This window comes from Stigmatopora argus, chromosome 3 (assembly GCF_051989625.1).
Source record: "Stigmatopora argus isolate UIUO_Sarg chromosome 3, RoL_Sarg_1.0, whole genome shotgun sequence".
Classification (NCBI taxonomy): Eukaryota; Metazoa; Chordata; class Actinopteri; order Syngnathiformes; family Syngnathidae; genus Stigmatopora; species Stigmatopora argus.
The window spans coordinates 15396261-15415263 of NC_135389.1; the positions used below are offsets into that span (position 1 = coordinate 15396261).

General features: G+C 39.5%; 1 protein-coding gene and 1 long non-coding RNA gene across 10 annotated transcripts in view; one reads left to right on the forward strand and one right to left on the reverse strand.

Moving 5' to 3' along the window:
* Nucleotides 1–19003, reverse strand: part of LOC144071546 (pleckstrin homology domain-containing family A member 7-like) — a 52324-nt gene that overhangs the window by 28630 nt on the left and 4691 nt on the right. For 5 of the 9 annotated variants that reach the window (XM_077596749.1, XM_077596758.1, XM_077596751.1 and 2 more), the window contains exon 4: nucleotides 199–282. In XM_077596749.1, the coding sequence (XP_077452875.1) occupies nucleotides 199–282 (84 nt within the window). Of the gene's footprint in view, nucleotides 1–198; nucleotides 283–409; nucleotides 475–7322; nucleotides 7400–9402; nucleotides 10069–18022; nucleotides 18234–19003 lie in introns of those variants that run through there. The other 4 variants (XM_077596752.1, XM_077596753.1, XM_077596756.1 and 1 more) reach the window with 4 other exon arrangements.
* Nucleotides 7373–12226, forward strand: LOC144071555 (uncharacterized). The gene is made up of 2 exons (XR_013299661.1): nucleotides 7373–7475; nucleotides 11566–12226. It is a non-coding gene; the product is annotated as an uncharacterized LOC144071555 (long non-coding RNA).

A 19003-nucleotide genomic window follows, 5' to 3' on the forward strand; every position in this document is an offset into this window, starting at 1 on the left:
CAGAAATGCTCACCCTTGACGTTCCAACCTTTTGTGCTTTCTCTCTTTATTTAGAAAAAACAAGACTAAAATAAAATGTGGAGCAATCATAGTGACATACCCTTGTACCCAAAACCCATTTAGTCAAATAATGAAAAGGTTAGACTTAAAAGACTAAACAAACGGTGTTTAAAAAGGAAGCAGCATAGCATCACTCACTGTTCCTGCAGCATAAAATCCACGTTCTCTGGAGAAATCTGCCCGGTCACGGGATGACAGAAGGTGGTGCTCCTGTGGTTATGACTGAAACAAAAACACAGATGTACAGGTTAACAAAATGTCGTGGTAGCCTCAACACAACGACAGGCCAATCCGACTAAACACAAGTGGGACAACAAAAGCCCTACCCACGCCCAATCACCCCACTTGCCTCGCTACTGTATAGTCTGTGTGGACTCAGCACAAAATACTGGCTGCAACACAACTGTGCCTCCACGCTTTTCAGACAGATAACCAACCAATGGTTGAACACTAATGCAGCTAGTTCGATGTTATAACAGAAACTTTGATGCTGTGATCTAAACATCAAAGCATTAAAGGAGGTAAAGCATGTCATCATTTAACATCAAAGCATTAAAGGAGGGACTGTATGTCATCATTTAACATCAAAGCATTAAAGGTGGGAATACTGGCCATGATTTCAAAGTCTAGTCACTGTTTTATATTGGATACATTTAACTCACTGACAGCAATTCATGTCCCACCCATTAGAACTGGGAGGTCTTGATATGGGTCATTGTGTTTCAATTTCCTTAACAGCTATATTTGTCTGAGCCATTTTGACAGGCAGGGTCCGCAGTTGGAAAATGTGTTTAGTGATTCAAATTCCATGTATACTAGTAATGTCTTCGTTTTGAAGGATCGCTCAAAAGGGCCTAATTGATCCTAAAATCTCAGTTTCCCCAAAAAATGTGGTTCTACTAATGGTACACATTTATGGCATATTTTATGAAGCCCAGCTAAGGACGCAATGTTAAACCAACCACTTCTTTCTATGAAAAAACAGAAGCAACTGGTGGATTATCTCAGTTTCTGACATTGATCAATGTCAGCAGGGTAGTTCGTGACCACTGCTCATTGGACACAAAATAGCCACCAGCCCTTCATGCAAACACACATGCACAACACATGATCTGACATAGCAATGTTGCACCTGCTGTAACATCCGCCACTTGAACTGTTGGGAACCCAACAGTTAGACTGGCAGGTTCAAATTGAATCATGAAACAAATTCCAGATGGAAAAAAAATCCTTTCCCAGTATTTGGGGGAGATAAAATACATGTTTTATGAACGGATGTACAATCACTAATATATAGGTATATTCATCAGAATCTATTTGACCATAGGAAGTTTGCACGGAAGTGTACCTCCTTCCAGAACTGACGTTAAGTTGTCTTTCTTTAGACAGCAAACTAGATGTTAAACCAACAGTGAGTTATCTGGTAGCGGGAGTTGTCCGAGTCAAAGAGCTGGTCTATTTAAAGGGTTTTCCACATGAAAAGCATTTGAAGTACAGAGAGGCGGCATGGTAAGAGACAAGGTTATTCTCATTCCAGGACGTTGAGTGCTAGTTTGTGTGTGTCTGTCAGTGTTTTGGTTATGGGTAGGTATAGTCAGAATAAAAATGAGCATTACAGTGCCACTAAAGAAAGCAATGTGATCATAGAAACTCTCAATGTTAGTGGGGGACCTTTGAACGTTAATACCATTTTTCACATGCCCTTACTGATTACTCGATCATACCACAAGGTGGCTGCAAGCCTTTGTGTATCAATAAAACTCCTCATTACACATCAACATTTTCCCTTTTGACCAAACTCATTTTCCTATCTTGCTAATTATACCACATCCTGAGCTGCTGAAAACAGCTCCTCTAAAGTTTGGCAAACCCAAAAGCCAGCAGCATGCACACTAATACCCTTTCAAATGCCTTGCCAACATGACATCTAATAAATAAACCCTGACAGACTGTAGACACCCTCCTGAATGTTTACCTTCCGTCCGCATGATTACTGCTGGGTCTTCACCACTTGTCTGTCCCATGGAGCATGAAAATGTGCCTCAAGTACATCGACATGCGCCAAAATAGACATTATGATGTATGCAAACACACGCACACACACAAGCAGAATGCACTGAGTCAAGATGTTAAGTTCCACGCCAGACTTTGCCGTCAGTGAATTCCAGCGAGCATACGGCGATGACACATTTGGTTCAGATCCACATTGCTGCTGCCATCCTCTCTTGATCAGGTTACACATAGAGTGACATATATACATGCACACAGAGGTACACTGTAAAAGAAATACACATTTTCTCTCACACAATCAAATACATCTTTCTCGGTGTCACTCTCCCTATTTCTGAAATGCACATATACACTAATTTACTCTAAATCAGTCTCTCCTGCTTTAAATTACTGTTACCATTCCATCTAAATTACTTGTAGTCAAAGGCATCATACTCTCCGTGGTAGAATTTCCCTAAGTTCCACTTCATCTGCAGATGACTGACATGATTGGATAAAAGGTGGGCGTACATTTTGTCTGTAAAACAGACTTGACTATTTAGCATTTTTTAAATACGCTTTTAATAAGCCATTTAGCTGCTCTTTCCAAAACACCTTTATAAGGAGGTACAAAAGGAAGTAGGGTTCAAAGTCATACTAATTACTAAACAAGACATATTAATTATGATCTAGTAGAATAGATCTACCTTACACAGTATTTCGTTACAACTGTCTTTATTATTGGGTTTTGGCCGTAAAATAGCAAAGAAAATAAGATGTCCATAATAAACAACAGAGGCATCTCACATCTTGAAAAGCATGTTTGTGAAACTATGGTTTGCCATGCCAAGTGGTTCTTATTAATGAGTGATGAGAAATCCTTCAAGTGTGCAGCACTCACATTTCAAATTCTTTTTTATTTGCTTGAATAACTAACTCAGCAGATAAGTGTCTGAAACAAACGTTTTACTCGCCCGTAGGAGTAGTTAGGAAAAACAGGTAGGTAATTAAATTGATTCCATAAAAAAAAATCTGATTCAAAAGCTGATTGTATTAGCGCTCGTGTTTGTTTGTTTAGTTTATGTAATGTGTTTTCCTTCGTGTGTCTTATCTTTGCGAGTGCCCATTGATTGTACCTTTTGTTGCTCTCTCCTTGTGTCTCAGCCAATCTGCAGCCTCTCGTGTCACCCACCTGTTCCTGAACTGTCTTATTGCCCCCTGTCTGATGATATAAATCGTCATTTGCTGCTTAGTCTTTGTCAGATTGTCACCCATACCATGTCTATTTTCCATGTCGAGTAAGTGTCTTTCTATTGTGGTTTGGATTTGTTACTTTGTCGTATTTGACAACAAACGGGGGGGATTCAGAAAGGCATTAATGCTTGCCTTGCGTCATGAACACTTCACACACACTAGCACTCTGGCTGAAGACAAATAACAAAAAATGGAGAATAAAGATGCCCCGTGGGCATAATAGCAACACAGAGATATACACACCAAACTCAAACCCACTGTCCAAGATTCTCCGAATAAAGTATGAAAGTAAGTACACACTGGTAAGAAAATAGAATGTGTCATGTGTCAATATAAATTACTATAGAACGAGCAGAACATGTTAATTAACAGATTGAACATAATTATTGTTTATACTCTGAGAGGGAGATGGATGAAGAGTGTAAAGAGGAGACATGATTAAATTCTTAATTCATTCTTGTAAATCAGGCAGTAGCAAGGCATTCCTTTTAATATTGGCAGAGCAGTGGAAGAAAAGGTTCAAAAAAATATTAGGTAGGTTGTATGATCTGTCATGTGGGCAGTTATACTAACGATTCATCTAACACATCTGATATCGATTTGTATTCCCATAATCCAACAGCATTGATCTTTGCTTGCCAATTTGGCCTTCCAATTCAGTCAGTCTTTCTATCACCATATGCAAGCAGACTACATAACACAGCATGGCAAGACCTGAAGAGCTAATAGGTGACAACAAACCTTGTTTTACGAGACATTACAAGTAAGAATCAAGAGTGCTTGCCTTTAGTTCTATTTCATTGCTCATTTCCAATTTTTGGATTCCAATTTGCTTGGTGTGTTTTCCGATGCTCTCTTTTCCTTTGTTCACACTCTCGCTTAAGTTTAGGGCTGTAAAGTGGCACTTAATTGTACTACCACTGAGAAGCACCCTGCGGTTCTTCTGCACTGATTATTTACTTGATTGTGATTTGTGTCTGGATTGGGTTGGGGGACGCGAGGGGATGGTGTCTGTGTTCCGAAAGCTCAGCAGAGTGAGCCGCACTACAACCTCAGACAGAAGAAAACGCCCGACCCACACCCACTTACCCACCCAGACTCCTCTAGAGATTGCTTCGGGACATCTTGTTGCCATGGAAACATCTAAATGAGAACATCTTTAGCTTTGAATAAGGCCCATTAATCTCGAGTCTAGTACCATAGATATTTGCAAATATCGCAGGGGTGTTATATTGTTGATTGAGATTAGAGTAGTTCTAGCTAACACCTCATCAAAATACAGTGTGTGTGCATGCAAGGCGCGTGTGAGCACATTCAGGGAGGAAAAGCAGCAGTCGGCATGGTGACTGACAGCCTGGCATGCTAATAGACGACAAGTTGACAGTCGCATTCATGTTAAAAACATTTTTGTCTCCTGAAGGGTCCCATTCTGAAGGAGAGGAAATGTGCATGTGTGTTGTGTGTCCATTAGTAACACAGAAATTTCAACATTGCGTTAATGTTTGCACGGTGTTAATAAAGCAGCTCTGATAACACAATTTCTGACGATTTGCGCTTTTTCTTCATTGTGATCCGGCTAGTGGGCTTCAGGCAATGGCAGGAGTTGTCCGGCATTGGCACTGAGGATGGGCTGCCAGTAAAATGGCCCAAAGCCCCCAAAACTGTTGATAAATTACTGGTTTATTGGCCTTCAGTGCTCTATTATGATGTTACACACAAACACACTGGCGCCTCAGATTTTATCATGTGAGTGCTATTCAATTTAATACATAAATGACATCAAACCCCTTGCTAATATGACTGCAGACAATGTGTAGTAAGTAAATTGACTTTACAATCACAGCACACAACACTGATACTTTGGAGGTTGAGAATGTCCAGCACAACATTCCCACTGTCAGAAATTGCAAAGACTTCCCAAGACTGAACAACTGCAACAAACATTTTTTTTAAATCCACCTAAGAGCTAACACTACACTACTTACTACCAACCTGAAGAGCTCTCTAGAATGAAAGCTCTACTGAGCAAAAAACTGTAAATCTCTTGAACACATTCATTTTCAAAAAGGAAAATACACATCATTAAAAAAAAATGAATTTAACTCAGCAGGGGGAACCCTGACTTTAAAATTCTGTTTGCAGTTCCACACATCATCATTAATCACCAGCCTTAACCAAAATAAACACATTTGTTTCGCTTTAAGGAAATAAATATATACAGCTCTATTTATGAGCAGACATGCGTACTTTAGAAAAGTGCGAGGTTGCACTTCTATTTTTGGATCTCTGGTTATGTGCTCCAGTTCAGAAGTTGAGCATACACTACAGTCGCCATCGTACTGTGTATTTGGAGCTCAGGAAAAGATGGCTCATCCAAAACTGTTTCCTACGCTTCATTAAGAGGTTGTGAAACCTCTTAATTTCACAACCTTAGTGGGGGAAGACGAACAGCACAAACATGTTTGGAAGCATCTGCTTGGCTCATTCAACCGTTTTCACACTCCAGCAGAGTCCACAACTTCATAGCCACAGAGACATAAGACACAATTTAAAAAAAGTCCTTCGGGAATGGAAATCCCTACTGAATGCGATTTAATTTTATTTCCGAGCTCAGTTTTTTCTTCAAATAAACAGATCAAAGAACAAGCTGATACCAAAACCCTTCAATTATTTCCACTGATACAATGTTTGTGTAATAGATTTGATGACAACAAGTAAAAAGCTCGTTAAATACAACCCAACCTGCGTTCTGACTAAAGACACTGACTGCCCAAGCAAATTTAGCTCGACCTTCAAAGACAGATGTCGTTGTGGGGGAAAACAACACATTTTGTCAACGAATGCTGAACGATTCATCTGAGTGGACTGCCACTGTGACCTTCGGGCTGTAATTCCGCTTGGGCCACTTGTCAAAGTGTCAGTGCCCACTGCTCAATATCAAGAAAAAGGAGAAAACATCCAGAGTGAATGGCAGGCGTCGGGTGAAATAGGGTGCTTGGAGTGCACAGTGCAAAGTGCAAGTCTCTAGAGGAAAGTGGCAAAAATAGTGAGTCGGCTTAAGATAGCGTCGATATAGTAGCATCTGCGAGATAATGAAATGTATAGCGGCAAAGTATGACATTTATAGACAATCACAACAATAGCCATAGTGATCACTTGCCTTTCCAAAACAGCCTTATCTGTCAAAAGATGACGTCCCAGCCTTTCTCTAGCAATTTCACTTATGGCTCCACTTCGACAAGTTTGCTTGATGTCCATGTAAAACTGACTCCAGGCATGATCAAGCACCAAACATCCCATGCTTTCCTTTTAAAAATATATTTATTTCCTACCGGGGATGACTGCAGCAGCAATGGTGTTAAATGAGTCGACACTGAAAATAGTTTTGTCCTTCCGACACATCACTCAACGGGATATGGCACAAAGAGGCAAGCACATATTGTAAATATTTGAGAGAATCATGAATCTGGTAGCCTTTTCATGACAAAATGAATGAATCATTGATCTTTAAAGTATTTAGGGTTTCACTTTTTTTCCTCATTTTGTTGCGAAAGGCTTTCCCTCCAAAAAGTCTACAAACATAAAATAACATCCTTGATCAATACTTTATTAAAGTGAATTTGTAACCAATTCTAGTCTAATATCTTTATTAATATGATGCCTAATGACCTGCGGATATCTCTCAGAACTTTCACTCATTGTCAAAGTTAATTCGTAGAGTAGCATTCACCTCCAAAGAAAATCTGGTGCTTTACGGTTACCATTAAAATGTATGAAAATAGATGAAATGAAAACAAAACTTTAATATGAAGTCCTAGTTTAAAAGCAGAATAAATGAAAAGACTGAGCCCCAAATGACAAACGAGAACTAAATAAACACTACGGAGCTACAATGACAGAGTCCATGCCTGTTAAATCTGTGTCACAACTTTTGACCTACAGAATCACTTGGTACATATCCAGTCACACACACACACACACACACACACACACACACACACACAAACTTTGACACTCACCTCCACGCTAGATTGACCCTGTCGTCTTATTCTGGATTAGTGAAGCGAGCGTCAGAGTCTGGACTACTTTCGCAGGGACTACTTTTGATGCGACTGTGGATTAGAGTGACGAAAGAATGTGGGCGACTGGAGTCTGATAGTCACCTCTGACAGGTGAGATAATGATTAACCAGCACCGCCACTGTGCTGGGAATGTTAAAACTTTCTCCAACACACATCAGCCAGAGATGGCAGCTGGATGGCTTGCAACCTAAGTGGCAGAACTGGGTGACTCGAGTCACATAATTTAACACAAATCCAATTTCAGGCACCAAGATTTGACAAGGTCTGCCTTTTCACATGTAAAAATATGTATTTTCATTATACAGTGTCCCTAGTAAAATGTAAGTGATTGTTATGGAAAGCCTATAGTAGAATGGGATTAGAATAATAAATCATGGAATTGCAATCTGTGAATTTACAACCTGTTTATTATATATTATCCAAGTTTTATCAAAATAGTAATGTAACTGTTGATTAATTTAGGATGAAATTGGAGGGTTGGGAATGGAAAACTTTATATTGTTCCTACTCTCAAACATGCACATTACCAAAACTGTTGTTTTTTTGTTTTGTTTTGCTTTGTACTTTGAATTTTTGTCTCGTACCTTTTTTTTAATCAAAAAAAATTTACAACTGGAATAAATTCAATGTGAGCAGAAATTCTCTCAGGGAAGAATGAACAATCAAGCCGGATTTAAAAAATCAATAAGTGAGCCTTGACGACATAAAAGTGTCAGTTGAAGATAACAAAATCAAAAGAAAATAAATGAATGAGCAGTAGACACATCCCAATTGACTACTTCAAATTTTAGGTTGAATGAAGCCGTGTACTCTACAGGTGCACCAAACCAATGATGACTCATTAAACGTGGGAGTTAAGAATAACAATTTTGTTGTTTTGGGGGTTTATTTAGATGAGGAAAAACTTGCCAGATGATATAACCTGCCTTGCAGTCTGAGCTGATTGTCATGTTATATCTAAATTATTCTGTTCCAAAGCAAATACCAATGCCACCTACGTACTTTGTTAGCCACAAATAAGAGCAGAGACCTTTAAAAAAATTAAAAAAAATTAAAAAAATATCATCTTGAGAGATAATATCAATCAGCTATTTCATTAAAATTCTACTTAATATTTCGCTATATACGGCTTTGGTCATTGATGGCTTTTCTACTTTTGTTGACATTAACAGCTGAGGCAACAGCATGGCACGAGAAGAATAATTAAACGTGCCCTATTAGTCAACTTCTGCCACAGGTAAAACCAGTTTGGTATTTCGGTTAAAACCTAGTACTCAATTAACAGGCCCAGAATAACCAGTTTGACCACAAACATCGCAAAATGACCTAGTGAACCTTTATGATGAATTTAAATGATCGAATGGTTATGGACAACAACAGCAAATAAATAAATAAAGATTACATATTGACACAAGCATTGTTGTGTTTATTTGCTTGAAGGCATAGATAGTTCACACAAAAATCCAGGAACCGATCGATCTTCAAAATACATCATTGACATTATTTAAAGGATCAAATTTAATAAATTAAGAAACTTATGTCTGCTTTATGCCAATTTAAAACTGCTCCCATCTTGAAACGTCCAAACGCATAGCTCTGATTGCTGAGGAACGGCAACACACACTTGAAGTTCACATTCCAGCTAATCAGGTTTTCAGTACAAACGTCATGCATATATTAATACATACATATATAAATCTATATATGTATAATATATATGTGTCTCAAGATGGTGGACACTAAGTGTATTAATTCTTTAAGTCCCACCTTCTTAACTGAAAATTTGAAATAATGTAGAAATTTTTCCAGGGGGTGTCAAAATTGAACATATAATACTAGTTGCGATAAACAACTACTCGGTCAACTGAGATATGCTGCCATGAAGAGATTTGAGTAACTTTTCTAGTCTTTAAACCATTGAAAAGCATTCCGAACAAACCAATGGAAATGCACACCATCAATCAACACTGCTTTCTTAAGAAACCTATTTTGGAACATCGGTATATAGGTTGCGTACCTGCAAGGAGCGTGGTAGAAGGGATATCCGGGCTGGGGTATGTGATTGCAGTATCGTGACTGATTCCACATGGCGATTCTCTTATATTTCCCTACCAGTCCAAAAGTGCCGTTTCTATTTCGGTGATCTCACATTAATCAACGTCCCCCGGGTCAGACGGGACCACAGTGTTGCGCACCTGGAATAGAAGTCCCTCCCTCCCGCTACTGTTTTCAGGACAAACCAACAAGTAACTCAGCAGAGTGCTAGAAAAGCGCCCTAGGTGAGGAGTGACATCACAGGCTCCCCTTGTGATCCCGTTGAGGGTCAGACATTCACCCGCCTCCTCCCTGAGGCTCTGGGGAATAATCAGACAGAACAGCTGTTTTTAAGGTCAGCCCCCGCCTGACGACGATCCTCAGACATCCTTTTAGCTCCTCCAAAGTTCAGAGACGTCGCAAATTCATCCCAATTCCACATTAGATTGGTCTTTTGGGATGCCCGGCACCAGAGCAAGAGCAGACCGCTGGTTCTCTGTCAGCTTTCCCGCCTCACAAAAAAGAGCAGCAAGCGACTGTAGTCAGAGGAGAGGCGGGAAGTGGAGAGAAAGAGAGAGGGAGGTAAATAGAGCGGGGCTGACTTCCTATTCCTGCCTCGTGCAAAACTGACAGGATGCACACCGCTGTGGGAGGGAAAGGACGATAGAAATAAATAAAGAAAGAAAGAAAGAAAGAGAAATAGAGAGAAGTGAAAGCATACATGCCAATGTTTGCATGCCCAATCAAACCGTGACTCAGGTGTCATCTGACACCTGAGCGCAAACACCTGAGCTCATCCTTTCTTGTCAAGCTTACGTCATCTCAGCAAAGTGTCCAAAGAATAGAAACATCACCTCCAAATCCTTGCTCAGCAGACATTTCACGTCTTATTTAGTGATTTTTAGTCAAAGAAATTTTTATTTCATTGGAGTTCAAACCAAGAAAAAATATCATGGGTAGCTAAGTGATCTACTGCAGGGATTCCCAACATTTTTTGAGCCAAGGTAGATTAATTTCACAGGACAACAACAAAAATAATGCTCTAATTGTCTCTAATGCTCCAATTGTCTCTCCCAAGGAAATCCTGGAATCTCCAAAATCCTACTATTTAGAATACAGACGCTCCCCTACTTACGAACATTCGAGTTACGAACAACGGTACATACGAACATGTCTCCAAATTGCGTTTATGTCAAAAAATGTTCGTAAATTCGATTTTGTATTGCGCGCCTTTTTCCGAGTAGTGCTTCTTTCCGCCGCTAATACAGACGCCTGGCGCTGTGAGAGCTCAGCTCACCCAGCATCCACCTTCCTCTGCCCAGTTCGTTGTAGTGCGGAAGTGCGTGACCGTATCTCCAGTGCGCAAAGAACCTTTTTCATTTTTATCATTAAATATCTCGTGCATCCATTATTCAATATGGTTGGTGAAAAGCGAAAGGCTTCTAGTGAGGGAGGAGCAAGGAAGAGGCAAGCCATTTCATTTGAAATGAGTGGCAATAATAACGAAGCTTGATACGCGTGAGAAAGTGGTGAGCGTTGCACGGGAATACAACTTGAATCGTTCGACCGTCAGTACCATTTATAAACATAAAGATCGAGCAGCAGGACCCAAATATTGAACGTTGCACAAAGTTTGCAAATCAATTGAATGATGCCATACAGTGCTACCGCATCCTTTATGATGAAAAAAAAGAAAACTGCAATCGTCATTAGATAGCTTCTTTTGGCCAGTTTCTAGTAAATCTCTCTCTCTATCGCTCTCTCTCTCTAATGTATGTATAGAGTACTGTATGTATTCTCTCCATTTTATTGAATGTTTTTTTCAGTACAAACCAATGCGTGTTACTTATACAAGCCTTAAACATACAAATGCACTTATATAAACCTTCAATATACTTATATAGGCCTTAAACATAAATCATAATACAAAATATAGCACTGAGCAACTTACGAACAAATTCAACTTATGAACAATCGCTCGGAACCTAACTCGTTCGTAAGTAGGGGAGCGTCTGTATCCACAAAAATACAGCTCGCTTTTCACATATCTACAGAGATCAATTTGTGACTCAACTAAATGCAAACTAACTCCTACGACTCATTATTATTTAATATAAATCCTTAAATAGATCCTTTCATTCCTCAGGTGACAAAATGCCGCTCCCCCAGGAAGAGGCTGAGAGGAGACCATTCAAGAGATTTAAAAATGTTTTCAAACTTAAAATGATTTAATAATCAGACAATGAGTCGTGGCCCGCAACATTGCCTTGAATTGTTTGTACTATTCAAAATCATCAAGGAATGTGACTACTTTTACAACATACAGTAGTATTTCAGTGCATTAATGGTTTTTTTCCTTTTAATTTAGCTCAAAGAATGCTCATAATAACGCCCAAGTTGAAATACCACTATATTCTGTTTCTACGCACTGCAAATGGAACACCTCAGCTCTGAATCTCCAGCTGTGTATTTCATCTTCCTCATCATTTCCAAAGCATTTTTCGAGCAGTGACTAAAAGCCAGTTTAAATGTGCCAGCGGGCATTCTCCCTTGGTCAACTTAAACTCCCGCAGTAGTGTTTTCAGTTTATTTCCCTTCACGCTCTTTAATATTCCATTCGTAATCCACCAGAAAAATGATGTTTGTGTTGATTGGACTGGACTGGACTTCAACTTTTACTCCCTATTCCCAAATCGTAATTAAAAGCCCATATCTAAGCCACCATTAATTGCGCCAGTAAACACTTGCATAAAGTTATTTTTCGTTTAATTTTGTTTCTGAAAATAAATGTGTTTCTTGGACTTGAATCAATATGTTGAATAGCATTTTAACTCATTTTCTATCAAAGGCAAAACGATTGGGTATACAAGTACAATGTTCACAGAAGGAGTGAAACCTCATAAAATTACTGGAGATGAAAGAAATGTAGCATCTTCCAATTAAGCATGTAGCAGGTGGCTAGTGAGCCAAATCCAGATGTGGAGCGCTCCTGGATTGGACTAAATGGACCTTGCTTCAAGGTCGACTCTGCTAGTTCTGGCAAGAGATAGGTGACATACTCACAGCTGCTTCACCAACCAATAAACTGCTCAATTTATTTCCCAACAGCCATATGTACACTGGTGATTGTGCGCAAGATTCTCTGATTTGTTGCTATCGACAGCAATACACGTCCAATCCACTTTACCTTCTCCACAGTGTTACTAGGTTGTAAATCTGTAAACATTACGGTTTAGCAGTACCCTAGTTGGAAACCCTAAACTGAGTTTGAAACCCTAAACCTGGTTTAAAAACCTACTTTGAAACTGTGAAACTCACTCTTTCGAATGGCCGTTTGAGTTCATATTTAAAAACGAACAATTCTTTTTCTATACATTGAAAATAAAATGTCTTTTTTAATTTGTTAAATAATGCATTTTTACTTTTTTTTTTTTTTTTTTTTTAAATAACATTTGTGGCCCAAAGTTTTCCTATAGTGAGTTGTTTCCAATGGTGAGTTGTTAGCATATCGGCCTCACAATGGGAGACCTGGGTTGAAATCCAGGTCGGTCCACATGTTTTCCCCCGGGCCTGCTTGGGTTTTCTCCGGGTACTCCGGTTTCCTCCCACATTCCAAAGGCATGCATGCTAGGCTGGTTGGACATTCTAAATTGACCCTAGGTAAGAGTGTGAGCGTGAATGGTTGTTTGTCTCTTTGTGCCCTGCGTTTGGCTGGCCACCAATTCAGGGTGTCTCCCGACTTTGGCCCGAAGTCAGCTGGGATAGGCTCCAGCACCTGTCGCGACCCTAGAGAGGATAAAGTGGTTCCAAAATTGAGAGAGAAATGTTTCCTATACCATTTGTAAAGGCTATACTTCATCTCTGTTGAGAGGCAGCCAGAGAATTTCTACCTGGGGTGAATATAGTCATGCAGCCTGCAGGGGCTTGAAAATGTCTGCTATAATTGGCTTGTTAAATCACAGTCACCCAGAACATAAAGAGGAAGCAATTGTCAGATGGGAGGAAGCAGCAAGACGAGGGGTTGAAACGGATGAAAAGAAAAGATAAGGTGCGCGAGGTGGAGGCTCGTCCGCTCCTACTGTTTGTTTTTCGCTGTAAATGTAATTGTGACTGCATCAAATCGGAGTTAGAAAGCACAGGGGAACGCAGTCTATCATCCAGAAAGCTTGACGCAGCAAGAGCACGAGTAAGCCGGTGGCTCGGCTTGTGGCCCCATCGCATCTCAACATCCCAGTCCCGATCCCTCGTAACACCTCCAGACTGAAGGTCACCCCGAAGATCATTACAGTCCATGCTGCTTCTTCTTTCTCTTGTTCTGTGGCTATCTTCTCTGCCCGAAAGTCTTCCCTATCTACATCCATCCTCTTTCTCTTGGTCTTCCTCTCCATTTCTTGCCATCTTTAGGCCCCCTTTTACTAATACACTCACGATCACTCCCTTGTGTGTCCAAGCCATTAAAAGCTGCTCTCACTTTTTCACGAACATTGTCTTCCGAACATTTCAACTTGACAGTTTCTCAGGTATAGTTATCTCAGATCCTATCCAATCACCAACTGTGCTTCATCTTTTTTCCAGTGTCATTTTTTTATATTCAAGAACAAATAATTTACAAACAATTCTATGCGTATATATGTTATGTTTAATTGTTTGTATATTATTTGATCGGAATAAAACAATTTTATCGACTGGTTAGCGCATTGGCCTCACTGTTCCGGGGTCGACTGCTTGACCCCAGGTAGGTCCTCACCCTGTGGAGTTTGCATGTTCTCCCTGGGCTCGTTTGGGTTGATGATTGTGTCAAACTATAGTTCTTGCTTTCAATTTCGTTGCGTGTTGGCTGCACCCACTTTTTTGTCAAATATAAATGACCATTCACACTTTACTCATTTCCTCTCCGTCCATCGCTGCCTAGTGATACTCATTCCTGAGGAGAACCTGATGATCAATGCAATTTCATTCTATTAATAGCCCAAGAGAGGAAGGCGGTCTGTTACTCCCCGTGAAACCAGATCAAAATAATCTTTTACCAGCAAATTATGATGGGGACAGCAGTGAACCAAATTTGTTGGCAAATGTGGATGTAATATGTCAGATTGATTAATGAAATTATAAAATTTGGCCATTCATCATCCGTACCGCTTATCCTGTTAAAGGTCATGGAGACTTAGGAGCTTTTTAGCTCTTGTTTTATTATTGGGTCCAGTTCTTTCCCGATCAGCAGTTTCAGCTTGTATCTGATCAGCAAGTGTTGAAGAACCAGACTCCAAATGAGATTCTCATACCTCAGGGCAAAATGTCTAACTTACCTAATTTTCTGATGAAGAAATATGTAGGAGATAATTCAGAACGGGTCCCATTAGCATAGTTTAGCATCCGTCGTGAATGGAATATTAGGAGTGTTTCAATTCGTCTGCAGATAGTGTTATTAAACACTTTATTTGGTTCACTTGTGAACGTCTTCTATGTTTTTTTTATATTTCTTTTTCTCCATGGTTCATCCATCAAAAAATGTACATTTGTTTTTTAAGTTATTTTTTACAATTAAATTTTAAATGACACTTTACTATAACGCCCATGCATGCGGGAAAAGAGCCAATTTTTGAATAATTATATTACATACATTTTAAGAATTTGACTAGTGTGTTTTGACTCATGAAATTTAGGATTAGTATCTAGTCTGCATTTTGATAGTTTTTTTTATTTCTGCATAATAATATAAAATGCTAACAACACAATAATTTAGCAAACCTAGCCAAGTTTTTTTTCTTTTTCACACAACAAGCTCCTCTCCATGTCACAGCTCCAAAAATAATGAATAACTCCTTGACCACACAACACACCCGTACACCTGTGTCCAATAGAAAAGTAGCCGTGCCACCTGTGACTCTACTGAATCTCCCATTCCCACTTTCATGCACACAATTTGATGAGGCCCTCGTGATATGGCAGCCAAGTCTGCTCTGCAGAGACAGAGCAAAACTAATAACAATTCAGCAGGCAGCAAATTGGTCTCTAGCGACAGTAAATAGCAATTGAATGTTAGAAAGGAGGACTGACTAGGATGTACATCGAGCCGCCGCAATTTACGCAAATGGACGCGACAGATAAGCTTGCAATGCTGGCGTTTTTGTCGTAATTAGATAATTTCATCGGTATGATGTAAAATGTAGATTCAGCCCTCAAAAGAATAGCCTTTACGAGCATTTATCAAATGTTCTTACAAATCCAGACGACATTTAGGGTGTTGTTACCCCACCAATATTGGGATTAAAAAAAAAGAAAAATTATGAACTGAAATACTGACTACGTCAACTTGGACAACTTTTAACTGAAAAAAAAAACATCTATAGAAGCAACTATAACTCTTCTCATAAATGGGAGATAAAAAAGAAGAAAAAAACAGGTCACATCAGTTCTTAATAATGATTTCTGTCCTGTCCTAACCCAATACAAAAAGACTCCACTCGTATGTCGTTGTGTAAATAAATGCTGTATGAGCAGCAATACTAGGTATGGGAGTTGCCAACACGTGGAAACACAACTAATTGGCTCCATCAGTCTCCCATTTAGTTCATCGTCGCAACAACCCTTTTACTCCTCTGATGGACAGCTTTTTATTCACTCCCGTCATTTTGTCGCACTCACAAAAATACATCTGAATACAAAGCAGACAGCAGACAAAATTGATTGTACGTCAGCATGTCTGGAACATCGTCAAACATGGTCCGAACAGTACTCGGTACCCACATTAGGTAGCTGCACTTAAAAAATGTGCTCAACAATTGGAGCGGTTAATTATGGTGCCTTTTTGTCAATAACGCAGCAACGTGCATGAGGAAAATCTATATTAGAGATGAAGGTAAGCAAGTGAAAACCTCCACTGCTCTGTTGATGAAATCCATATTCCCCTGGTAATTTAAATGCTGGGTGGACTGGGGTGGAAACGTGATGAACTACCAGGCAGCTTGGCGGCAATTATTAAAGGAGTCTCATTAAGCGACCATTGCTGCTTCGTCACCCTCCTAAATAATTGACTAAATCTCTGGGACACAAACGGCAGAGCTCCGCCTCCCTTCCGTCCGTCTATCTATCCAACCGCCAGGGACAAACAGCCAGAACTAAAGACTGGTCAAACTTCTTGTTCTGTGAAGCCCGCTGCAACTTATTTACACTCCAGTATGCACAATATTACATTAGCTCAAAAGTCACTCGTTTTTGAGTAAAATAGATAAATAATAGATAAATAATATTTATTTCAATAAATAAATTTGGTAAATATCTATGTTGTATTTGCAAGCTCTAGTACATTGTATTTTGTTTGAACAAAATCTAACCATTCCAAAGCAAAGAGACTGGGCTTTCATTTTTGTTAATTTTATCTGGAAGGATTTTTAACCAAATACAGACAGCATTGCAAACATTGCAGGAAATCAAAAACTGAAAACTATGCAAGCTAACAATAACTAGAGGCGCTCAGAGTGAGCAAATTTCCAGTGAAGCAGCCAAATTCAAAGAATCGCCATTTTTGGGAACTCCCATTATATGAATAAGTTATCGTAAAATTAATTTTCTGACCTCTGTAACCTTAGACCTCAGTAGCCAATACAAACAGACCTTGCAAGTTTGATAATAATCCCTTAATTCATTCTTGGGTTATTGCAAAATTACTTTCCTTGACCTCTAACCTGTAACCTCATTACTTCAAAATGTAATGCATTGCAAATATATGTTCCAAGTTTGATAATTATTCATTTTTTTTACTTCTTGAGTCATCTAGAAAACAAACATAAGAATAACCAAATTCATTATCTCTTTCTGTAGGTTTCATAACAATCTAAAGTCATCAAGTGATTTTTGCTTGCAACTAAAACACAGCTTTGGATTTCTAAACTAATTGTAATTGTTCCTTTTGGCAATCGGCAGCCTTACTTCCAATCTAAGGTGATATTGAAAGAGAACAGTTGGCTTTGATTCTCCCTCACGTCAACATATTTTGATATACTAGGCGACAAATTGACTCACAGGTGTCGTGTGGATGTATTGCACAGTGGATAACACCCAAGTATTTAATGGCACAGCTGTCACATTTAGATCTCACTAATTGAGTAATAGTAGAGTTGTAAAGCAGATACCATTCAAATGGATGCAAACAGATGCTAAAAATATGTAGTAGTAATTGTTTCTGCAGGCCTGTGGGATGTTAAATATTTTACATTGCACCGGATTTACATTTTTTGTAAAACACAAGCCTGTTTTTCATTCCTGAATATCTCTGAGGGGATTTAGCGATAACTCCAAAATGTATCAAAAAACATTGTAGCTTTTTAAAGACCTCTAATGTCTATGTAACGTCAGATATTATTTAAAACGTTGTTTATTTTCCTTCCTGTGTATTTTCAGACAGGGTGCTGCGCAACACCCGCAACCACTTTTAAGTGCAAAATTCAAGTGTTTTTTAAACCGGGGAAAACACAACATTAAAATACAAGCATTTTTAAGGATATCAAGCACCCGTAGCGATCCTGTAAATATTAACGTGCTTGGAAATGAGGCTCACAATGTTACCAATAAATCAGACACAAAGAACATTGAATTTAGCCCACCTTGACTGAAATGGCAGATTCCTAGCAGCATGTTCAAGACGATCAAGATTGGTCACCCCCTCGGCCGGTATATTAAAGATAACATGACGTTTGACAGGAACCAATTGGACTCCTGCCTCATAGGTTGGCTTTCGGCTGCAGCAGCTGCCCATCTTTTCTACGGTACCTCAATGTTAGATGAGTAAGGACATTGCAAAAACCTCGGCGCTATACATGTCATGGCTTTCTAACAGCCACGTCCAACTAATGTTTTGGTGACCTGGCAACCCCGCTCTGGTCTTTCGGCTGACACAAGGCCGATTGTATCCGACAAGCAGGCCCACGTTGACATGGGCTCAACCGTCTTGTTGTTTGTCCCTCAATCACTCTATTGTGCAAGCCCTCCTTTGCTCCGGGTCGGGCACAGATGGACACCCACCGCAATTTCCAGCCCCAGACAAATAAAGCTTCTCCATGTTTTTACCCAGAGGAAATGGTAGCCTTACTAACAGGTCCTTTCTTGTTTCATGTTCTGTTCCCTTGTTCTATCGGTTAATCAACTCCCTGCTTTCCTTTGCATTTTCCCACCTGTGTCTTTGTAAATGCTGGTGTTTGATTCTGAATTGAAAGGGGCTTCATTTTGTTTTCCAGGAATGTTACCATAAGAATTTAGCTTGTCGTTTAACTGCCGTCGTGGTGATGTTGTCTGAAAAGCTAGAACTACTATAAGAGGAAATTGCGCACATACTGCATTGTCTATTTTTTATATTTGTGTTGCAGGTAAGCAGACACAGATGTTCTGTACTTGTCACGCACAAAAACATGTTGACATTTGGACTGGTGCATGAAAGCAATGCCAGTGTACAAACCGACATGCAGCATTGACATTTTATTCCAAGCCATAAGCGGCACAAAGGTCAGACAGTCCAGTGTAGAACTAGCGTGTTTGTTGAAATTCTATTACCATTCTTTAAAGAGATGAACCAGCTAATTTGAGGCATG